Source organism: Camelus dromedarius, chromosome 33 (genome assembly GCF_036321535.1).
Source record: "Camelus dromedarius isolate mCamDro1 chromosome 33, mCamDro1.pat, whole genome shotgun sequence".
NCBI classification, from domain to species: domain Eukaryota; kingdom Metazoa; phylum Chordata; class Mammalia; order Artiodactyla; family Camelidae; genus Camelus; species Camelus dromedarius.
The window spans coordinates 11826132-11850379 of record NC_087468.1 but is presented as its reverse complement, the minus strand read 5'-3'; the positions used below and the strand labels follow the sequence as shown (position 1 = coordinate 11850379).

Here is a 24248-nt window from a genome sequence, read left to right as displayed (position 1 = left end):
TGCACAGGCTCACCTCACACTCCCCTGTCCTGTCTTCTTCACTCATATCTGCCACACATGCCTATTTCCTTCTGCCCTGGATGCCCACGGCTGTTGGCCCTCTTCCCCCCAGCAGAGTGGGGCTCTGACTCCTAATACGAATTTCCTGATTTATACTGCAGGCTTCCCAGTGTGTGGAGCAGTGCCTGATCATCCTCCAGGGACTTCACATGCTGTTCCTCTGCAGGGAAGGCTGTCTCCTCCTCCCACCCACACTCACTCACTCAAGGTTCACTTCCACCCACAAGCTTCTTCCACTTCTAGGCCAAGTCAGGCTAGGCTGCTGGATGCTCTGGGGCTCCCTGCACTCTCCTTCCAGACCAAATTCTATTACGTGTTTGGTTGATCTCCATCTCCCAGGATAAGCTTTAAAGAGACAGGGATCCTGTCTGCCCTGCTCCCATGCTATCCCTGCTGCCCAGCACTTACTGAGATGGTACTGATGGGACAACTGAGGCCTGGGGTCTCTATCTGGTGTACTGTTAAATCTTCAGTGCACCCAAGAGGTGCTCAGAAATGGGAGCCTGTCCCCACCCCAAGCTGGTTGTAGAAGGACTGGCCTTGTGCCACCTCTAGTGTTCGACCTGCAGAGGATGGGAAAGTACCTAGTGCAGGCCTAGCCCAGATGTCAACTGACTCCGAGTATGATGATCTTTTTGGACGGAACTCATGTAGTTAGCAGAGAGTCTGTCTTTCCTACTCAAGGACCTGCCACCCTCTGTCTGTGTCCCCATCTCTGTAACACCCAGACAATGCTTGGTGATGACTTTCTCAGGCAGTGGTGGAGGGCCAAGTCTTCCTGGCACAGGAAATACGAAGAGGTCAGGAACAAGCAAAAAAGGTCACACTCAGTGGCTCACTGTCACTGGAGGCAGCAGGGTACAGGTGCCCCATCAGCCCATCAGAGGACAGCTCTCTTGAGAACCACAACCCACCACCTCTGGTTTTCAAGTGTGTGGAATTCATGCATGGGGCACAGAGGCAGTGGAGACAGTCTGCCTTCTAGCGTCAGGGCCCAGTTGCCCTCCATGTGGCCTGGGCATGTTCCTTCCCCACTCTGAGCCTGTAAGAGGGAGTGACAGATACCAGAAAGGCTCTGTGGGATTAAACGAAGTCATGTGGACAAAGAGTGGAAAGAAGAAAAAGACCCAATTTAAGAACAGTTCAAGCAATGGTGACCCCGGGGGAACCACAGCAGGGAGATCTGGAGGGCTGCTTTTTGATGGCGTCATTCCTAAGGGTGGCGATCACCTGTGAAGAGGACAGAGGATGCAAAGCACCTCACCCGTAGTGGCTTTGTCCTGATCCCAGTGGGAGGTGGTGCCCAGCCATGGGACACAGGAGTCACACTCCCGCCCCATTCTCCAGGTGGTTCAGGGCGGGGCCAGTGGCGCTAAGCTAAGCTGGTCCCTCCGGACGCGCCCCCGTGGTCTCGGGCGGGAGCTGCCTGGGCTCCTCCCTTTTCAGCTCCGGCGCCCCAGCTCTTAACCCGCGCGCGGGATTGTCCGGCCACTGGGCTCCCCGAGAGCGCGAGCGGTCAGCTCGGAGCCAGAGCCGCGCGCGTCCGGGTCCGAGGCCGACGCCAGCCCGCCAGCATGCCCCCCTCAGCAGCGTCGGGCGGCAGCAGCCTGCCTAGCGGTTTTGCGGTCTTCACCACCTTCCCGGACCTGCTCTTCGTCTTCGAGTTTGTGAGTGGCTGGCGCGCCCGGCGCCCGGGCCGGGGAAGGGCGGGATGGGACCGGCCGTGCTGCGCTCTCGCCCGCGCTCCGCACAATGCGCCGGCGGATCCGCAAGCCACGCGGGTCCCAGAGCATCGGGTAGCAGGGCCCTGGAGAGTAAAGTCTCTCCACCACGCCCCCTCCCCCAGTCCTTTGGCCCCATGTAGCCTACGACAATGGGAAAATCGCCTACAGGACTTAGGAGGAAAAATCAGATTCACAGCACAAGTCAGATGTCGGGAGCAGGCCAGGGTACACTTGTAGCGCGCGGCTTCCAAAGCGGCGCCAGGGACCTGCTTCCCACGGGCAGCGCAGAAGCAGCCCTTACTGGAGAGCGACGTCCTTATGAAGGTGCCCAGCTCGCTCCAGGCTTAGGATTTCAATTAAGATTTTTAAAAATCAATAAAAGAAACCTGAATATTACTGGCCGGGGTTGGAAACTGGGTTGGTGTCCTAGGAGGAGCTGAATCCGGACTATTCCCTTCTGGCCTTCGAACCTTTCTGGCGAGCAAACAAATTTGTGAGAACTCTGATCTGGAAATAATAGAATGAGCCATCATTTGCTCCCTGACAATCATTCTGCCCTATGTGGGGGGTGGAGGAGGAGGGGAGAGAGACTAGTAAGAGTGGACAGGAGCCTTGGCTGACCTTGAGCAGCCTGAAGACCTCTGCACCTGCTGTCGGTCCCTCCTTACACTGGAGCCTCACAGCCTCCCCGCAAGACTCTGGAAAGTGCTTTCTACTGTGCGCTCCTGTAGTGCTGTCAGGAGGCTTCAGAATGCCTTCAGCCTCCACTCCCCAGGGAGCGCCAGGCCCTCACCTGGGAGAGGGCGTGCTGTATCTCCTTGTGGGTGCAGTGCCATGGGCCACGAGACTCTTTTCCTGCACCCTCACCACAGAAGTAGCTGTCTGGGCGGTCGGTAGAAAAAAGAAAATTTCCAAACCTGACTGTTTAAAGATGGAACTCCAGCTTCTTATCACCTAATTGTTGGAGGAGGGTGTGAACAGCAAAGGGAACAGGTTCTGTCATCCATGGAGTGGAGGGTTTGGAGGAAAGGGCTGAGAGGTCAAGGTTGTCTGGTGCTACCTATCACTGAACTTGAGCCCAAACCTGGGTGTATCTAGAGTGACTTCCAATCCTGGAGCTAGCTGGAATCCAGGAAGTGACATCTGGAAGCAGCCCTGGACACCTCTAAGCTCAGCCTCACCATTTACATATAGGGACCCCCAGGCCCAGAGTGGAAGGGACTTGCATCCACTGGAACATTCCTTCCCCAAATGGCTCATCTCCCTGCTTTTATTCAGCATTTAGCCTGTGCTTGCCCAAGGCAGGATTTTTGGACATGAGCACATAGAAACTATGACCTGGTAATAAGTAATGGGTGGTTTCTTCAGAGGCTACTGTATTTACAAGGACAGAGTTTCGTGATCAAACAGATGGTTACTGTGGGTTGTGATGGTTCAGAGAGGTTTTTAAGCAACAAAAGGACTTGCTAGTGTCCCTTAAGTTGCCCTGATGAATGGCTAGCTCTGCCTTTGTAGCTGTTTGGGGAGCATTATAACAAGAATCATGGGAGACAGTGTTAGCTGGGCTTCATGCAAAAGACTCTGGTGCACCCTCCTCCTCTTGCCCTGACAAGAGCAGGCTCAGGTGGCAGCAGGCGGTGACAGGTTTTGTGTTTTGGGGTGGGGGTTGTTCCTGGCTTCACAGAAGGGACAGCTTCCCAGTGCCCTCTGCCTCTTCTTGGTGTCGCAGCTCAGAGGAAGGAATGTTCAGGAGGGTAGGTAGGAACAGTTGATCCTGGTGGGAGATCTTGGTGGTGGGAGTGGGAAGGATCTTCCCAAACCACCAAGTGAAAGTAGAAACCCAGGGGTGGGAAGTCTCCGAACTATGGATTAACGGAAACATACTCTTCCACGGTAGTTTTGTGACCTGCTGATGGTAGCGGCTTCCGAAAGAAAGAATTCTCCCTTGCCCCGAACGCATCCCTCCCCAGGTGTCTTAGAAGTTACTTTTTCTCCTCCACCTCAACCCCTACGCCCTGACTCTCCTTCCACTTCCTAAGGGGCCCTGGATGCCTCAGTAGTCATCTCTGGATCTCTTTCTTCCTCTCTAGATTGGGGATCTGCCCACAGGGTGCCTGGGAGAACAGAAAAGAAAGCAGATGCCAGTTCTTTACATTTTTCTCTGCACAGATTATACATACCCAAAGCTGTGTTTTGCTGTGTGGAAAGGGTACAGAATTAAAGGGTCCAAGGAGGAGCTGGCCACCCTGGGAGGCTTTTTTTTCTCTAAATTATAGACTATCACAACTCAACAACAAAAGATAAACCACCCAGTTCAGAAAATGGGCAAAGGACTTGAATAGACATTTCTCCAAAGAAGACATACAAGTGGCAAATAAGCACATGGAAAGATGCTCAACATCATTAATCATAAGGACAATGACATCAAAACCACAATGAGTGACCACTTCACATGAAATTAGGACCACTGTTAACAAAAAATTGGAAAATTAACAAGTGCTGGCCTAGATGTGGAAAAATTGGGACCCTCAGGCATTGCTGGAAGGAATGTAAACTGGTTCAACTGCCATGAAAAACAGTTTGGTAATTCCTCAAAAAAAAAAAAAATTACCTCATGATCCAACAATTCCAAACCTAGGTTTATAATCTAAAGAATTGAATGCAGGGACCTGAATAGGTACATGAACATTCATGTTCAAAGCAGCACCACCCACAATAACCAACAGGTAGAAACAGCCCAAATTTCCCATCAACGGATGATGGATAAACAAATTGTGATAGTCTATGCAGCAGAACATTATTTAGCCTTAGAAAGAATGAAGTACTGACACAGACTATGAAGTTGATAAACCTTGAAAACACTATGCTATGTAAAAGCAGCCAGACACAAAAGGTCTCACTGTATGATTCCATGTATATGATGTGTCCGGATTAGGTAAATCTATAGAGACTGAACACCAACTACTGGTTTACCAGTGGCTGAGAGGGCAATGGGGACAGGCTTAATGGGCACAGGGTTTCCTTTTGGGCTGATGACAATGTTATGGAGTTAGACAGAGGTGGTGGTCACACAACATCATGAATGTATTCAATGCCACTGAACAGTTCAATTTAAAATAGTTTTCTATTATGCCAATTTCACTTCCATTTCTTAAAAATTAACAGCTATTTCAAACATTACAGAAAATTATATAATACTTTAATGAGTATTCCCATAATGATCGCTCAACTTTGTCAAATCTTAATGTCTTGCCTTAGTTACTTTCAGTGTTAAGGAAACAGAGCTTTTCAGACGGCACTAAGCCCCCTGGATGTTCTATGATCTTCCTTTCCTCCCTCCAGCCTCAGGACAACCCCTGGGCTGAATGTGTTAGACCTTTACCGCACACCTACCTGTCTACGACTACACATGGCAGGGTTTTATATGTTTCCTGACTTTATGAAAGTAGTATCCCCTGTACACATCCTCCTGCAACATGCTTTTCATGCCACTTTGTTCTGAGGTTTATATATTCTGACGCTCTTTATTCATCTTCTGTTGACGGACATTTGGGTGATTTCCAATTTATTGCTTTTCGATACTGCAGACAGCATCGCGAAAGAACATTCTTGTATTTGCCCCTTGACTTGTATGTTGGGAACCTCTTGTGGGAAAAGAGAGAGATCTGACTGGCTGGGTCATAGGGAATGCACGTCTTCATTTTCCCAGATGTTACCACACTGCTGTCCAAAAGGGTTATTCCAACTTACCCAGCCAGGAGCAGAGTTACTGGGAAGCCGATGAAGCCTAATCAAGCTCAGGAACACCACCCCACCTGCTCAGGTCCCTTCCAAGACTCTGACTCACTCTGCAGACTTTTATGAAGGTCCCCATACTCCGTAAGCTTCAAGCTAAACTTCCTCAACTCCCACCAGCAGCATATGAAAGTCCTCACTGTTCTTCACGCTTGCCATACTCGGTAAAGTCAGACACTTTTGCTAGCCCAGTGGGTGTGAAATGCTTAATTATTTTTTAAATCTGTGGTCCGGCAAGTTGCTGATTACTCAGTCCATATTCCATGTCTGACCCTCAAATGACCTGGGAGGTGCGGGTGTCAAACTTTCAGCCCCCGGGGCCAATAGGGTGAAGCTCCACTCTGTTCCTGAGACAAGAGAACAGCCCACAGAGTAGGGAGGGGTGTAGCCCTTGCCCTGGCCCTGCACTCCCACCCCCAAGCTCCTGCTCTCTGAAGGCTGTAGAGTCCTCACAGGAAGGGGAAGGTAGGCCCAACCAGGTGGTGTGGCCCTGCCCCTCTGAGCCACACAGGCCATGCTGCTGTTGCAGGCAGAGGGGTCACAGGTGTACCCTCACTACACCTGTGGAAAGTCCAATGTCTCCTCTCCCCAAACAACTCCATCCAGAGCTCTGTTTCTAGCCTGTCCTCCCATCCCTACCCAAGAGGGGATTTTTCCTTTTAGAGCCAAAGCTCTTGTTCCCCTTCCTCCTCCTCCCTCCAAGCCAGAGGCTTCAGAACACTTGGGACATATTCACAGAACAGGATGCTAACATAGGATGTTTTTCTTCTCAGCTCTGGCCAGGACCCCAGAGGAAACTTCTCTCACAAAGTGCTGGGAGAGACACCTTCCGCTTTCAAAACAAAGTGAAGAGAATGCCTGAAAATGGGTTATGTAATAATTTTTAACCCAACTCCCTCCTCCCTAGCCTGTTTGAGGTGGACCTGTTGACAGAATGGCTGGCAATTAAGAGAACATTTCTCTTGAAAGTGTGTGCTAGGTGTGCCATTCATGTCTCCAGAGGCGGCACTGGCCTCCCCGCCCACTCACCTCAGACAGGTCAGCTGGTGAGGGGCAAAGCTTGCGATGTGCACTTTTGGGGGCAGGGAGAGGGGAGAGCCACCTGGAGTAGGTTGACAGTTTTGATTCTTAACAATGAACTCAAAGTTAAGTTACCTAGTAGCTACTCAAATGAGACCGTTTCTTGGACCCATAGTGACTGAGGCCTTTGTATTATTTGGAGGTGACCAGAAAAGTGCTGGGACCTGCCCTCGATCTTCACTTGCCTGGGAAAGAGCAGCAGCACAGTCGGAACTGGGCAGTGGGCGTGGGGCAGGGGCTGGATGACAGTGCAGCTTTCTGACGGGCGGTTCACATTCTGGCTACACTGGGAAGGCAGCCTGACGACTCCCAGAAGACAAGGGGTGCAGAAACACAGAAACCTAGTTTTTCAGAGTTGGGGGAAAACTAAGGCTCTGGGAGGAGCAGCAGCTCGGAGAGAGAAGGCAGCTTGCCTGGTAACTCGAGCTCCAGGGTGGCGCTTCTTGCAGTTAGTGCATCTTACTGTTCCAGGTTCCTGCGTTCACCAAACACCCACAGTGAACTGCCCACAGCAGAAGGGATCATGCTGCCCATCTGGCAGCCCTGGGCAAGGCCTGGTTCCCTCTTGTCCCCTCAAGGAGTGAAGAAACAGCTCAGAGCCACTGGGGAGCTCACACCCTCCTAGGCCTTATTGTCAAAAACACACCCTGAAGGTTCTGAGTCACTAGGTCCTGGATGGGCCCCAAAATCTGCATTTGATAAGCACTGCATCGATTCAGCTAGGTTTGGAGTGGTCACTGGGAGGCCAGGCCACCCCTCTCCTCAACATTTAATGAGGGAACGGGATATTGGAGACAGTTTTCAGTGAGAGGCTGGGGCAGGGAGCCAGGTGCTCTGAGGTTCTCCCCCGTTCAGGGCAAGCACCCTCTCTGCTCCTGGGGAAATTTCCCTGCTGCCCCAGCCATGTACCTGTCCTACAGTCACCGGAGAGCGGGGGCTGGCCCTGCTGGTTAGTGCAGGACAGTGGCTAAGCCTGGCTTCCCTGGCTGTGTCCACTGCCTCCTAGCCCTGCGTCTCTTCTCATGCCACAGGCCCCTCCTTGGAGCTGCTTCGAAGGTTTTCTACTTGCCTATTCTCTAGAGGGAGGGGAAGAATTATAGGCAGAGGTCTCTGAGGGGTTTGTCCTCGGAATTGAGAAGTGACTTTTCCAGTTTTTCAAGAACCTGAGGCCTGATTTAATCAGGAGTCACTGACTTTGACTGTTCTCTGGAAACTGCTAAGTGTGATGAAGGGGCTCAGCTCCAGCATTCTCATGCGAATGTTGCTGCAACCAAGCTATGTTGAAAAAGATGGCTTTTAAACTTTCCACAAGTCACCCTCGACGCAACGCAGATTCCTCCCCACCCCCACGTCCAAGCACTTTCAGGAGAGAGTAGGAGGATCTCAGATGCCACTGCAGGGCACAGCTCACACTCAGGTCAGGCCAGGGACAGAGGCTGGCTATCTGCACCCACACCCTCAGGCTGCCAGAGAGAGCTGGGGAGCGAGTTGTGCTGCCTGCCAGCCTAGGCCAGTTCCGCACAGCCTTAGGAATGGCTTGGCTTTACTCTGGACTCAGGACACATTCTGAGGGAAGGGCTGGTAGCAGAGACTGGGCCAGGTGGGATGGGGACAGCCAATCTGGACCTGGGTGGGGCCCGGGGGCTGACTCCTCCTGGATTCAGCACTGAGCCCTGGCTTCCACCTCGGACAAAAGCCCAGCTGGGCTTCCTCCTGGGCTTACAAGTATGGGTCCCTGGACCAGAAGCCACCAGGAGGAGGTGCTGATGAGATGCTCCAGAGGGTGTTCTCTTTGGATGCTGATGGGTATGAGGAAGGCAGGTCAATGGCACCCCTGGTCACTGAAGCACTAAGCCTTGGGAGATGTGGGCCAACTCTTTGCAGGTACAAGATTGTTCCTGAGAGCGTGGAGTGGGGACCTGGTACTCTCCACATTGTGGGGTTCCAACTTGCCTTCTACATTCTGGTGGGAAGGTCTGGCTACTGGTAGCTTCTGGTAGCTTCTGGATGGGCACACTCAGCTCAGGCTCTCTGTCCCTCCCACTAGGTGGCTAGTGTTCTGCTCACGTTGCAGAAAAAAACAATTCGTGTTGAATCACTTTAATGCACCAAGGTCCTAGGATCTGGGAAAAATATGTAGGAACTAAAGTAAAGCCTTGTCACGTTGATATGCATGGGCAGTGGGAAAAGGAAGGCAAGACTGGATAAGAGAGGAAAGAAAGGGGTAGACGGGCTTCACTTACTAGTGTGTGTGTCTTTGATTAAAGTCTATTTCCCTGAGTCACTAGGTCCTGGATGGGCCCCTAAATCTGCACCTGCCCTCAGTGTCTGTTAAATGCATGAGTGAATGAGTGAATGAATGAATGGGTGAGTGGGTAAGTGAGCAAGTGAAGGAAACCTTTCCTTGACTTTCTGAGAGCTCAGTTTCTCCACACAAGGGCGGTGATGGGGCTTACACACCCCTAGAGTTTGCTTCCTGCTCTCTCTGCCCTCAGAACAGGGGGAGTCCCCAGCCTCCCTCTCAGACCCGTTCTTCTGGTTCCTGGGGAGGCTTCAGTGTTTGGGGTCTTGGTCTTTACCCTCTGACCTCCTCTCTGCATTCTCCTGGTGCTACGTACGTTGGTACCTGTTCCCTTCTCTGCAGCAGCTCATCCTTAACCAGCCTCAACACACCACCACACACACACACACACATGTGCCCTCTACTCTACCTCACTAAATGGTTATATTTTTTTGGTCAACCGAGGCTTACAGCTGCCACTGCTGCTACTCCTGCAACACACTTACTCTACCGGTCTAAACACCTGCACATGCCCTCTCGGCACTGCAAAAACCCGACCACAAAGATAGTCCAGTGGGTACAGACATTTCCAGAAACACGAATTGGAGCTCCTCCTCTTGGTGGCCTGGGGAGAGCACTAAAGGGCTCAGCTCAGAGCGGCTGGGATGCGCCTTGCTTGGCATGGCCATCTCTCTCCTCTTTCCTGGAAGCTGCTCTTTGCCCACCTGACCAAAGCAGCAGGACGGCTCAGGGCTGGGTGCATAGCCTGCGTTCTGTGGCCGGTTTCCTCTACTTCTCAAGACTTCAAGGCACAAACTGTTGTTCATACGAACCTTCAAGATGCACACAATGCCCCTGGAGCTTGGGAATTCTGACACTGGGCTCCGAGGGTTCACACTACCAGGTATGCATGTGGACAGCCCTGCATGGGACATCCTTGGTTCATGTCTTGACTTGCTGTTGAAGAGTGCGTGCCTGTGGCAACGCTGGCAGAGTAAAATGGACTGCTAGAGAAATATCCAGAGAATGTGAGCAATTCCTCTGCCTTGACCTCAGTGATCCAAGTCCTGCAGCAAAAACACTGGACAATTGTGGACACAGAGCTCTCAGCCCTGCACAAGCAACGAAGACGCCCTACCAATCTCAGGAATGTGCTGGAGGGGTGCTTTTCTCCCTTTGTAACCGAGCTCACTGTTTAAAGGAAGGCTTTCTCATATTTTTATGTCCTTTGTATTTCCTTCCGCAGAGGCAGGCACATTTTTCTCAACATCGATTTCTGGAGGATCATAGGGTTTTCTCTCTTTTCGATGTTTCTGAAGTTACTGTAACATTCTGGGTCCCAAGAATGTTTAGAGGGGATAATTGTGCATGTTGAGCTCCTACCTACTGGGGTTTTCACATGGTTACAGCTGAGGCTTCACCCCATCAAACAATAGTTGTAACATTGAGCACTTGGAGCACCCACTGTGTGCCAGGCACCTTGCAGACATAAACCCACTTCACCCCAGCCTAATGGGGAGGGCACTACAGTTAACACTATTTTTCACATAGAGTCAGAGAGGAATTAACCTGCCAGGGACAACAGACCACCCAGCATTAAATGGCAGAGCTGATTCAAACTCTGTAATTCCGAAGTCTACACCCTTAACCACTCTCAGCTGCCTCCTGTGGGTTAACTCTGAAAAGAGAGAACCTTCTCTGAGTTCACAGGAGAAGTTTCCCCAAGATCATCTCCTGAGGAATTTTTTTTTCCACAAAAAACATTTGACAGGGTATCCCACAGATACAAACTTTTTCTAAATGTTTGGAAATTTTGTGTCTTGTTTTGTACAATATCCTCGGTTCTTACAGAACTTCACCTGTGCTCAGCATCCAAAACCGGACTAAAAGATGGGTGGTTTCCAGTCCTGAAACACCAGGGTGGGTAGAGGCCTCAGGTCATCAGCTCCACCCCAATCACAGACACTGAGGCAGCGTCACATCTAGAGGACACCCAAGGACTAGGTACTCTCATGTTCAAGGCAAGACAGGGATGAAAACTTAAGATGAGGAAAGGAAGGGAACTTTGCTCCCAGAGCCCAATAAGGAACTGGAGAGCCATCTCGGCTGGTGTTGCTGGATTTTGGAGACAGGAGCCATTTCTTCATGTTTGACAGGACTTACCAGAACATCCTCCATGGGCTTGTGTTATGGAAACACATTCCAAGGCCTTTGGCAAAGAGCCTGGGATATCTACTTCTTGCCCTGTAACTGTTTCTCTCCTGGGCTCTGGGCTTTTTGAGGTACCTCTGGTGATTCCAGTGTAGAAGGAGAACTAAGGACCACAGAGCGATAACCCAGGCCGCACCTTCATTTTCTAGCATGGGGATCTGGGACCCAGAGAGAGCTCAACCCACTTGACTCTTGAGCCACCCAGCTTAGAGATGTCTCTCTGAGACCAACCTGGCCAACTGCCTCAACTCTGTTATGGAGGACGGTGACCTGGGTGCACTCAGGGGTGGTGGAAATCTGGCCCATTGACAGAGATGACCGGAAACTGGGGCCATGCCTCCACTTGTGTGACTAGTATTTCAAACCAATTGGCTGTCAGTGTGCTTCCCGGGAGTTCTCTTTAGGAATGGAAGTGCTTGAACTTTCATCTACGCCTTTGCTCTTGACAAATGTCTGGCCAGTGGGGTGCTGTGGCCAGGGTAGGGTGGACTGCCCCGGCCTGGGATGCCTTATCTCCTGGACATAGGTGCCATGCTCGCTCTGTTTGCTCTATGCACACTTTGCAGGTGGACTGGGGCAGGCACTGGCTTTGCCTCATGATTCACACTGAATCTCAGCTTTCCACTGAGCTGGCCCTGGGAGGCCTTCAAGGTGGCCCAGCAATCAGTCCTGTCTGGAGGTCACTGTCCCTCAAGCCCCACATCCAGCCACTCCTTGTCCCTAAACGTCATGCCAGCTCACGGCCTTTTCAAGACCTCCCTGGTGCTCCAGCATCCTCTGGGCCTGGCATGTACTCTTTCCTCATCCTTGAAAACATCATCTTGACCCTCTGGCCAGGCTCACCAGCTAAGTCCACCCCCCCTTCTAGACTTGACTGGGGCTGTGGCGCAGTTGGGGCTGTTTTGCCCACCCGGGGCGAGTGACCATCCTGCATTAAAACTGGCTGACTGCGTCTGTCTGCACAGGGCTGCCGGCATCCTGGGTGAGCAGTCTTCTCCAGTTATAGTTTAGTGCGAGGCACAAGGCTGAAGCCTCACGCTCACACAGTTTTGGCCAGTTCGACCAGGAGGCAACGTGAGGCAAGAGCTGCCAAGTGCCTTTATAGACAAGGAAGTCGAGGCCCAAGAGGCACAACGACATGCTACAGCCTCCTTCAGTACAGTCAAGGAAGAGGCCCTCTCAGCTCACGTGCCAGCAGCCCTCTGCCCACAGGATGGGCAAACCTGACCCATGCTCTTCTCCATGCCACACACTCCTGTCTCCCAGTTGCAAGTCTGTCTCAGCCATCAGCACAATCACATCCTTTTGCCACTGTCCGTTATGGAAAAGGCCCAGCAATCTCTTTGATTTTAAAATCAACTATGGATGAATCTACAAGTACATCTTACACTACAGCAGTCTGAGGATTTTTATTTAATTGATTTTGCACCACTTATTATAAGCTGGAAAGTGTGTCCCACTGGCTGTCAGAGTCATCAGTAGAGGAAGATTCCTGGGCAAGGATGCCCACATTTGATTCCTTAGGCCCAGCCTGGTTTTACTAACTCCAGATTCTTCACTGCACTGACCTATCTACCGAAACGCAATTGTCTCCTGAAGTTTCTCAGCTAAGAGGCTCAGAGAACACTTGTGAGGACAGTGGGCAGCAGGTGCAGTGAGACAGGATCTGGGTAACATGTGGATTCACACCACAGGGGACACAGTGCTGGGGGACAGCCCATAATCAGCCCCCGGGCCCTCAGGAGGATGGTGCCAAGTGCCACAGAACCCTGGAAACTCTGACTACAAAGCCACCTCCACCTGTGTCCCAGCCCACCCTCAGCCCAGTCCTTCCCTGGGTGGGGACAGTAGATGAGGTGGAGGTGATTTCACTGGGATGGAGAGGGACAAGAAGAGGGGAAGATAAATACAGAAAACCCCAGCTGGGGTTGTGCCTTGTCTGAAGGAGGAGCTGGACTATGGCTTTGAGGTTATGACCCCTCCATCTATCCTGTGCTCCTCTTTGAAAACATGGGGCTCACTGACCCTGTGCACACCAGCTGGGCTGGCTTCTGGTTAACGATGGGGGCAGTGCTCTCTCATGCCCGTCCTAGGCCATCCAAGGAGACCATGTTGGCCTGGGCCCTCCCCACTCCAGCCCTGCCTCCAGTAGTCAGAGCACTTCCTGAACTTGGGGCTTTAGGGGTCAAGTTTATTTAATGTAAATAACATAGTGTGGCTAATTTGTTTTGCCAAGTAAAAACCAAAAGTAACTGCTGGTCACTACCATTTTATAAAAGAAAGGATATTTTTACAGCAAAAATACTAGGAAGGATATAATCTCATTTGCTGTTCTAATGATAAAACTGGATGGCATAAGTTCTTTCTTGGGATGACGAGTTTCTAACTTAAATGTGCCTCAGTTTTCCCATCTCACAAATGGATCACCGCCACACTCAGAGCGATGCTGTGAGGATTAACTGAATTCGTATTTGCAAAGGGCCCCTGGTGCCCCAGCACAGACTCTTTGTCTGGCCCTTCCTGGGCACGGGCTCCCCTGGTCTGACGCTCACCTCTTCTCTCCCTCCCTCTGCAGGTGTTTGGGGGTCTCGTGTGGATCCTGATCTCTTCCTCTCTGGTGCCCATCCCCCTGGTCCAGGGCTGGGTGATGTTCGTGTCTGTGTTCTGCTTCGTAACCACCACTCTCCTGCTCTTTCTCTATGTGATCGGTGCACACGGCAGTGGGACTTTCTGGATCACCCTGGTGAGTCCCAGCCCTGGGGGTCTGAGAGGGGGTGGGTAGTATTGGGCCCTCTCCCCTGGGAGACTGGCTTTTCCTGCGCTGGGTGGGGTGCCCTGTGGATGTCTCCTACCCATCCTCCAAGGCCTTGAGCTCTGAGCTGTCCACAGCAGCCCAGGGCTCCCCGCAGCAGGCGGTCAGTGGAAGTAAAGGCAGAGGTTGACTGTCGCTGCCTAATTCTCTGACAGCTGGTCTCCCTTCTCTTGTGTGACTGCCTCTTTCCTAGACCAGCAGCCCAACAAGCCTCCCTGTACCTCCTGCACCTGCCAGGCGCCCACTGGCATCTCCCACCACCCAGGAGAGTTCGTTTCCATCTCAGGAGAAGGAGGGCAGGGTCCTGGGGACTGGCCCTGGCTGCCGAGTGTGAGACCATGCTCACTGCCCAGCTCCCAGTCACGGCCTTCTAGAGCAGGGTCACCAGAGAGGGACTTGGCCAGGGGAGAGGGATGGCCTGTGATCTCTCTTCTGCATGAATTCTGCCTTGAGACCCATGAAGGAGGTAAACTTACACGGGGACCACCTGCCTTTACCTCCCGTGAAAGGAGAGGGGCCTTTGGCCAGGCCTCTTACTCTCAAAAGGCCTCCAATCTAGACTTGGAAACCACGTCCAAATCACTACTCAGAGATCCATTCTCATCCTTTTTGCTTTTAAACATGCCTGGAGCCCCAGTCCCCTGCTCATCCAACCTCTCAACATGAACAAGAACTAAATAAAACAAAACAACACAACAATGGAAACGGCCCAGTCCTCTCACTCTGCACTGGCCACCAAGGCCATATCTGACCTGGGGACTATGACTACAGATGACACTTCTCATGGCCACCAAGGCCACATCCGACCTGGGGAACGTGACCACAGATGACACTTCTCAGGTCCAGATCAATTTCTACCAATCCCAAGAGGCCCCTCCCTGACCCCTTTCTTGATCCCACCTCAAGGGAAAGCAGGGTCCCTCCTCCATCAAAGTCCTTACTCTGGCTCCCAAACCAGTGAGAGAAAACTCAGCTGCATGGCCCTGGGTAATCAGTCTCTGTGAGGACAGGGTGGGGTTTGGGGAAGGGGAGCTGTCAAGGGAAGCAGCAGAAATGACTGAGGGACCTGGCTGATGCCAGGTGGGGACAGGTGGGCTCGACAGACCCTCCTGGGGCCTCAGCTGCCCACATCTTCACATCTGGGTGCCCCATCGCTCTGATGGCCCTTCTGACCCTGCAGGACGCAGCTTACCACTGTGTGGCCTCCCTGTTTTACTTCGGTGCCTCCGTCCTGGAAGCTTTTGCCACCATCCAGATGCAAGACGGCTTCAGGTACAAACAGTACCATGAAAACATCTCTGCCGTGGTGAGTCCACAGTCAACCTGCCATGTTCACGGCTCCCACCACCCATTGACAGACAGGCTGAGCCAAAGGCTGCCCAGGCCCTCCCTGTTTTTTAATACTTCACTGATGTTTGAATAAAGTACACCTTCCCCCTCATTTCTGAAGGAAAAAAGCCCCAGAGAAGGGAAACGATGTGCCGCAGGTTCCCTGAGCCATCGGTCAGTGCTGCACTGCCCAGGCCTGGGCTGGCTGGGGGTCCGTGCCTGGGTGGGCTTCGGGGAAGGCAGATGTGTCGGGAGGCATGACCACACACACCTGGCACTGTCTGAGCTCCCTGTGAACAATCTTATTTACCCATCAGAGCAGCCCGAGGATGGAGGTGCTGTTATTATACCCATTTCACAGATGGAGAAGCAGGGCTCAAAGAGCGTACACACCTTGTCTCAAGGTCACAAAGAATTGGTGGGCCCTGCTGTCCAGGACCGGTGCTCTGTCACCACACTCTTAGCACCAGTTTGAGCAGAGAGTATGGCAACTTGGGTTCCCAGCTCTCCCCAGTCTTCCAGGAAAGCGTACAGTCAGGGCCACAGGAGTGCTGAGCCCAAGGACAGAAAGTTGAGTGGCCAGTGTCTCCCAGGCGCTCACTCTGAGGGTGGGGCTGTGGGGAGGCCCTTCCAGGTGCAACGTGTCCAGACCCCCAGTTGTGGGGATTTGCTGTTGGGATCAGGCTGTCCTCTTTCCTGTCATTGCCCAACGCTGTCTCCTGCCTGACAGGAGGAGGGGCTGGAGCTCACTCACCCATTCCTTGTGCAAGTCCCTTGTGCCCTCTGAGCCTTGGCTTACTCATCTATAAAATAGGGTGGTGACTCCTGTTGTTTCCCTGGAGGACTAGAGAGCTAGTAAACCACTTCCCCCGCAGGCTTCCCAGTGAGCAGTGGGTGGAACAGGGGCTGAGCCTCCTCCATTCCATCAGTAGAGGAGGTGGGGGTGAGGCTGTGTGTGACTGGGGCACCTTGCCTGCCTGTCTCTGAGCTCTGATGTCCTCCAACTGCAGGGCCAGATCCATTAGTGAGCTGTGAGGTCACGGCCTAATTTTCTTCTTGACGAAATGGACCAGAATAACAGAGAATAAGAGAATGTGTTGTTTCATAGAACTCTCTTCCAGAGTTGTACATGTGTGGCTATGTCCCTGGATGCTAACTCATGGTGTCGGAAGTTTTTCTAACCATGGATATTGTTTTAAAAATAAGAAAATGTTGCGGGAAATGCACTCGCAGATTTCTAGCAATCCACCTATTTATTATACAAACGCTGAGGTCAAATATCTTGACATATCATGAGATGCCAGCTCCAGGTGCCAGAGCTGTGCCACCTCCACCCCTTTTTGGAAAGGGCAGAGCAGAGGCTGAGGGAAAGCCCACAGGCTGGGTGGTGTTGAGGTCTGGGAAGGGATTTAGCGAGGCTGCCCTTCCTGCTTCCGTTGGCGGGGTCTCAGGAGAGGTCTTCAAAGCCTGTCTGCTGGCCCCCATGACAGCATCCCCTGCCTCGGGAAAGCAACACACTCCCCTTAAGCTCCCAACCTACTCCCCAGTTCCATAAACATGGCCACTTCATGCTCCCTGACGCCCTCAAATGGCCCACAGTGTGGGGCCATATCTGACACTGGCTTATCTCCCACGATGGCTGGTTTCTAAGCAGTAACACAGCCAGGCAGCACTTTGGCTCATCTTCTTTCCCTAGGGAGACTGGTAATCTGCCTCCTCTATCACCTTCAAATGACTCTATTTCATTGCCCCCTCACTGCAGAGCTTACACGTACTTCTCCCATCCCAACCCCAGGAGCCTCCTCTCTGCAGAGACATCAGCCAGGCATTTGACAATGATTTCAGTAAGCTTACTGCAGACAACAGCAGGGAAACGTAGATGGAATGTGGATAGTGGGTCAGCTCCTGATGGAACAACCAGGTGCGTGAGCTAATGACCCTGCCCGCTAGGCCGATCACTATTTGAGAGCCACTGGACTCAACCATGTTCCGACCTTCCTCTTTTACTTTCTATCAAAATACAGCATAAACATGCATCCAGAGAGGTGAGCAGGATGCAGGTGAATTTCCATATTTCCTCCATTATTCGCAATCCACAAGTCCTCTGTGTGACAAGCATCAAGATTAAGAAACAGAACATAATAAACAGCTCCCAGAAATCCCCCGCTGGTCCTGCTGCCCTCACTGTGCACCCGAACTGAGGATAAGCACTGTCCTGACTTTTAGCTGCAGGGTTCCATTTTGCCTGCTTTGGATCCTCAGGCTGGTGGAATGATACGTGTGCCTTCTACATCTGGCTTCTGTCTCAAGCTTAGGTCTGTGGGGCTCGTCCACGTTGGAGGATGGGGACGCAGAGGGCGTCTTCTCATTGCTGTACAGGGCTGCACTGATGACCACCCCAATATCTGTGTATCCCTCCCATGACTGATCATGCCCCTACATCTTTGTGAGTTGAGTTGGAGAACCATGAGCAGGTCCAGGCAAAGTCAGCAGAGCTAGAATCAGGAATCCAAATGTTGTGAGCAGGTAGGTAAGCTGAGCTGAAGGCACCCAGATGAAACATGAGCCCCATTCTATGTAAAGTCACGCCTTTCTATTCAAAGTATCAGTTGTATCCATGCCCGCAGGAGAAGTGGTCATGATCACACACTCAGGATTTAACCCCACACCCTGCCCAACCACAACATGCCCTTCCATGGTCTCGGGGGTGGCCAGTCCCAGGATGTGGGGAGGCATCTCAAGACCTTCTCCCACACACCCCTGGTCTTTGGGAGCACCTGGCCTGCCTCTCGCCCCCTCTGTGGTTCCTGACCTGCCTCAAAACCTGAGCTTCTCCCTCCCTCCTCAGCTGGCAGCATGGAGTCTGTCCTCAAGGGGTCCCTGGGATTGGTGGGAATTTCCTGAGAGTTGCTGGGAAATTCTGCAGCAATCTGGAGGTTCCTGGATACTAACTGTGGAGGGCGATAATGGCAGCTATTTAGGGAGAGGGGTTTCTGAGGGCCGAGGTAAATATCCATTCAGGTCCCTGGCTCTCAGTGTCCCCAGTGTGCCATTTCTTGATCTCCCTTGGAAAACAAGTCTCTGATTCCTGTCCCTGTGGGGACTTCTGAGCTGCTTCTGCCCAGGGTTCTCACAGGGTCTGGAGGCCCCCAGATTGCTTCCTCCTGGTGGGGAGAGGTGTCTTCTGGGGCCTTCTCACTCATGTGTGATTGCTCCCTTCAGACAGTGTCTTTGAGTTCCCAGATGAGTTCTCTTACTTTGGTTATTCAGTAACTCGGCTTACTCATCGCCTCTGGCCATGAGGGTGAGGGTTCGCCCAGGTGTGGAGGCAGGGCGAGAGCAGGCATGGTAATGGCTGGTTTTTATGGGCATTTTCAATAGTCACGGGAGCGTAGCCAGCCTGACGCTGTGCTTGGGTTGGAAACTCTCGACCCCACACCCAAGGTCACAAGCCAGGTGCAGGTATCTGCCTGGGGGCAGGCAGCCTTCAGAGACCAGCCACCCGGAGCAGGGTGATAGGATAGGTGGTGCCCAGCGAACATGGCAGGTCAGGGCCTGGGCAGGGCACAGAGTGACCATTTCCACATTTCCAGGGCCTCTGTTCCCAGCGGCTTTCTCAGTAAGCCTCCTCCTTTTGTCAAAAGCAAAATCCTTCCTCCCTGTCCCAGTCCCTCACTTCCTGTGGCCGGTTCTCTTGCCCATGCTTGTGAAGTTCACAATTTTAGGACAAAATTCGGGTCTGGTCTGAGGAGGTCCAGGGAGCATCAAGACCATAAGCAGGGACAGCAAACCCACGTGTTCATGATCTTTCCCGAGGACATTGGGATCAGCGCTAGTAGACTCTGGTCTTAGTGGTTTGCTGGAGGGAAGTTTTCCATGAAAAGCAGTTGATACTCGCCTGCAATTATCATCTGTGGGGTCTCTGAGGGCCCTTGTTTCTAGTTGGGTGGCACCAAATAGTGATGTGTGATAGCAGAGAGCTGACCTTGCACACCAAGGCCAGCAGGTCGTTAGGTCCCCTGGAGTCTGTGCTGAGAGCATTCTGGGCCACATCTGGGCTCTGCAGGAAAGGATAACTCTCTGAGTGATGGGAAGCAGTGGTGGTCCCCACAACTTCAGGGCTGTCAGCCAGGAGCACCATGCAAGTGGTCACCCTATTGTGGGCAGCCCACGCCTTTCCCTCTCCCCACGCCTTTCCCTCTCCCCATGCAACCCATTAACGGTCATTTGCCTTGGTTTCAGGTGTTCTCATACACAGTCACTCTGCTGTACGTGGTCCACGCAGTGTTTTCTTTAATCAGATGGAAGTCTTCGTAAAGCAGCTGAAGAACTTTAGCTGAAAACCCAGGAGGGTGTTAACTGATCAGCCCACCTTACAGCATAACATTTTGAAGGCAAAAATACTCTCAATGATGGAAAAAGAAAACAAATAGCAACGCTCTGTGTCTTTGTGGGTATTAGGTCTCCTCTTCCATATTCCCTCATCTTAGGGTAGGGGACTTGCTACGTTTATCCTCTTAACTATTGAGCTATCTTTCTAAGATCATTTCCTATTTGAAAGGGGGCAGTGGGTGTGGGAAGTGGGGACTGTGATCTGAGAGACCATGAAACAAGGATCCCCTGCTGACCCCTGGACAGGATCTTGAGAACTGTCTACTGGAATTTTCCATGAGCTCTTCTGATTGTCCATCCTGCAGCAAGTTTCTAATATTCATGGATGTACTATGTCTTCATGGATAGTCTACGTGTTCACAGATATTCTGTCATGGGGAGTAAGACTTGCCCAACAAGTATTTGCAGATGTCCACAGTGGGAGATGATAAACCTTTGAAATGCTTTATAAAGTGCCCTTATGTTCAATATTTTCTTGGGTGTTTTTTTGTATTTAATTCCCCAGTATTGGGAACACCATCATTTCAGCTTTCTTTCTGAGGAATCCTTGACTTAGACCAGATCTCCCGAGGCAGCATCAGCGAGCAGTTCAGATGACAGCTGTTGTGCCCAGCCACTGCATCTCAGAAAGCCCAGCTGATACCCCATACTCCCCAGCTACCAGGGAGATCAGAAGGCCTCGTCCTCTCTGGAAATTTACCAAGTACCAGCCTGGGGCCCTCTTCTTTCTTCCTATAAAATAAAGGTTTCTGTGCTCAACTAGCAAGTTCTTAAGCCCAAAGAAAACAAGTGCAGAAGTGTCTTCTCACTTTTTGCAAAGCTGATCAGAAATGTCCAGGGCAGCAAGTGTATTCTGTGTTGTGTCCCAACTAGGAATGTGGAAAAGATACTGTTTTTAGACTTTCCTTGGATGACTCCATAGGAGAGAATGCGGACCAGGCTACAGTGTGAGAGGAAGCACAGTGACAAGTGGTTAAGGACCACGTTTCAGGTATGAGTCATCTGGGATGGAAGGAGAGAGGGTGACTAGGAAGGAGGGCACTCAGTTAGGAATCCTGAAAGCCCAGCTCTTGTTAAATGCTCCTTTATCCCTTCATTCAAAGAAGTTAATGATATTCCAGAGCTGGGACCCCGAACAGGTGCCTCAAAAACAGGCCAGTTTCCAGCATGGAGGTGTGAGGGCAGAGGCTGGACAACCTCTTGCTAGCAGGCATGCAGAGCAATGATTCAAGCCTCAAGCAGAGATTTAACTAGTTAATATCTTACTCCCCTCCAATTTGGGGACCTCGTGACTAAACTGGGTCTCAGTGGTATCTTCGGGTGGTCCTTTGTTATCCCAGGGTAACTGTATCAGAAAAGGTCATTTTCGGGGGGGAGGGTGTAGCTCAAGTGGTAGAGCGCATGTTTAGCATACACAAGGTCCTGAGTTCAATCCCCAGTACTGCCTAAAAACTAAATATATAAACCTCCCTCCTCATCCCCCCAAAAATCTTCAGAAAAGGCTGTTTTAACTGAATCCACTTAAAATTTAGATTAGAATGTTACAGTAAATTAGGAGCAAATGGTTTGATTGGGACTTACCCTCAAAAATTAAAATAAAAATTAGGAAATGATAGTAAGTTTGTCACTTTTTAACAAAATCTGCCATTAAATGTTGATTGAGGAAAGTATCATTTTCTCACAAAGCACCATGATGCTAACAGAGGCTCATTTTTTACCCCATCAAAGAAAGGAAGAAAGAAAGAGAGAAAGAAAGAAAGAAAGGACAGACAGACAAACCAGAGGTTTAGCTGAATTTTTCAAAGGTATCTCAATGTTTCCAAATTTCAATCACCCTCTTTAAAGGAACTTTGATATGCTCTTTCCTGTTTTCTCTTTTTCACGTGCAAATTGTCTAACTCTAAACCCTAAACCCTCCTTAGTCCTAGGCTTTGCAAAAGATTCTTTGACATGATTTTCTCATTCCTCCTATGGACTCCTCCAGGGTCATTTTTTAAATCTGCAGCTTCCTTGAGCATTTAATTTGCATCCTTTTCGCATTGGATTTTAATAGGGGTGGGCAGCCTCAAAACATGCCCTCTCCTGGTCCTGTTTGTCTTCACCCAGACCACTCCTCCCTCCCAACCCCAGCAGACCCTGGTCCAGCCTTCCTGCTGGTGCCTCTTATTGCTCAGCTCCATTTGCATCCAGCTGTTTAGGAAGTGTTTGCGCTGGCCAGTGGGCAGGCCTCTCTGCTAAGAGCAATGCTCCCAGGAAACCCAGGCTGCCTAGGGAAGGTAGCGTTCAAGCCGCCTACTTGGCAATAGCAGAAAGGTCCTCAGACCACAGAAAATGTGTGTTGATTGAGGACATACTGTGTGCTGGGACCAATGGCCCTTGAGGTGTGTGATGGTACTACCCCACAAACTTCTCATGACTGGTATACCTCAGTCTGTTTCTGAGTCTTGGGCAGGAGAGAACCTTCTCTGGGGTTGATGCCATGCCAAGGACAGGCGGGACACTCCTTACAGGTTACTGAGGTTACCTGCTTGGTGGACCTGACTTGGACCAAAAGTCAGGTAGCACAATTATCCAACCACCACTGCACAAAGGACTCACATTTGCACTGTGTGACCATCTTGCCTGCCATGTTTGGAGCACCTGCCTTGGGTTAGGCACTGCAGAAGCGCTTTACATATAGAGAGCCTCCTGTCATCCTCCCAGTGGGCACAGGAGATGGCTACTACTGTCCTTCCACAGGTAAGGAAACAGACTCACTCAGCTGGTGAGAACTGGAACTGGGCTGAGGGCTGACTCCTTCTGTCCCTGAAGCCCCGTGGCCACCTACTGCCCTCGGGTACCCAGACTTGTCCCTATGTGGGTCTGTCCTCTGGCTTCTGAGGAAGTAACAGTAAGACAAGACCTTGTAGTAGACCTGATGTCAGTGGGGGATGACCCCAGGCATTTGGGAGAGCCCCAGACACGTGCAGGGTCTGCAGGAGGCCACCTGGCCAAGTCCAGGTCCTGGGTGCAGTGTCTCCCAAAAGGTGCTGACTGCTCTGAGCGGCAAAGTCACAGCCACGCCCGTTCAGGCAGCTACTGAGTGCCACTTTGCAGCCCCCACAATGCCAAAGCCTCCCCAGTCCAGATGATGCTTTGGGAAGAAGGTGAATAACTGGGTGTTTTTAAGTTCATGGAACAAAGAGCTAAATCCCTCTACAGGCCTCAGAAGGGATTAAGAAGAAATCGATATCTGTACGTGACCAAGTGCCAAAGCTTTCCGAACAGAACAAACCACAGTGACTACACACGTGGGTGGTACACACGGGATGGGAAGAACAAGAGGCAGCTGTGGACAAATCCCACCAGGACATTTTGGAGGCTCTGGCCTATGACTTCAGTGACTGCGGCCCCCTGCTTCATGGGAGATCTAGGGGCATGTCCTAGGGGCACTCCCTGTGCAGGGCAGGGGGGCCTGGCAGGGGCTACATCTGCACACGGTCCTCCTCTGGGACCCGACCTCCTGCCCTCAGCTGGACTCACAGCTGGCCCCACTGGGTCTGCCCTCCTCCTGGGGAGAATATAGTTTAGACGAGCTGAGCTTCACCGACATCCTAGAATCCAAAACCTAAAAAGCACCTCTTATCAGAACCCTGGTAGAAGCTCAAGTGGGGGATTTAAGGCCTCTTTCTACTGATCTTAAAGAGACAGCAAAACGTTCGCACTGCCAGCAGTGGGCCAAGGGCCAGTGCAGCCTTCAGGGTCCACACAAGGGCCTGTTGTTCCCGGAATCACTCGGGGCCAGTTCAATGTCACAACGGGGTCTTTCAGAGGACAAAGAGCCTCTGGCCCAGCCTAGTGCCCCTGCACACATGGGCATCCGCCCATGGCATTTAAAATAACACGACTCGAAAAAAAGATTTAAAGTGATTGTCCCCACTCTCTGGGTGTTTCATAGCCTTTGTTCTGTCTCCATCGTACAGTCAGGGCATCCTCTAAGAGCTAGGGTGCTGGAGGCAGACAACAGGGCTCCTAAGTGCTGACCTCTCTCTTCCTTCACAGGTAACCTGGGACAATTAGAGTGCCAGGCTCTAGAGGTGGTACCCAGAGAGGTTTGATACATGCAGGGTGCTCAGCTTTCAGGATGTCCTTCAGCCAATACATGGTCAATGAGAACTTGGTAGGAAGCAGACACCTGGGGACATGATGGGAGAAGACTTGTCAACAACACCGGATGCCCTGTGCTGCTTGAAGCACTTTACTCATTCACTTAGTCTTCGTGACAATGCTATGTGGTGGATACTATTTAGATGAGGAATCGGAGGCACAGAGAGGTTAAATGATTTACCCAAGGTCATACAGCAAGTAGGTGTGACTTGAGTTCCAAGGGTCTGGCTCCACAGGCCTCAATGTTACCTGTCATGTGCCACATCTCATAGGACCGGGGGGGAATAGCCCTGCCAGGTAAGTCCTTCAGACCCACAACACCGACAGATGATACTGAAGGTTCCAAATGTCACACAGGGAGTGTCAGGGAAACCCAGGCAGAAGCCTAACGCACCAGGGAGGGGTGTCTGAAATGAGA

The 24248-nt window shown here is 51.5% G+C and overlaps 1 protein-coding gene across 3 annotated transcripts; it reads left to right on the top strand.

The window, feature by feature from the left end:
• Nucleotides 1–1499: 1499 nt before the first annotated feature.
• On the top strand, nucleotides 1500–20154 carry MAL (mal, T cell differentiation protein). 3 transcript variants are annotated; one of them, XM_064481911.1, is made up of 5 exons: nucleotides 1500–1727; nucleotides 13727–13894; nucleotides 15144–15269; nucleotides 17055–17213; nucleotides 19535–19599. In XM_064481911.1, exons 1-4 carry the CDS (start codon nucleotides 1635–1637, stop codon nucleotides 17169–17171), a joined length of 504 nt encoding a protein of 167 aa, XP_064337981.1. In that variant the 5' UTR covers nucleotides 1500–1634; the 3' UTR covers nucleotides 17172–17213; nucleotides 19535–19599. The 3 variants fall into 3 exon arrangements, with proteins under 3 accessions (XP_064337981.1, XP_064337982.1, XP_064337983.1); XM_064481912.1 differs by having other exon boundaries at nucleotides 1503–1727; nucleotides 17088–17213; XM_064481913.1 differs by lacking the exon at nucleotides 17055–17213 and having other exon boundaries at nucleotides 1526–1727; nucleotides 19535–20154.
• Nucleotides 20155–24248: the final 4094 nt, after the last annotated feature.

Coding starts and splice junctions, on each gene's coding strand:
- MAL (XM_064481911.1), top strand. CDS start 1,635: ATGCCCCCCTCAGCAGCGTCGGGCGGCAGCAGCCTGCCTAGCGGTTTT. Junction 1,728..13,726: donor TGCTCTTCGTCTTCGAGTTT/GTGAGTGGCTGG, acceptor CTCCCTCTGCAG/GTGTTTGGGGGTCTCGTGTG. Junction 15,270..17,054: donor ATGAAAACATCTCTGCCGTG/GTGAGTCCACAG, acceptor CCCTCACTGCAG/AGCTTACACGTACTTCTCCC.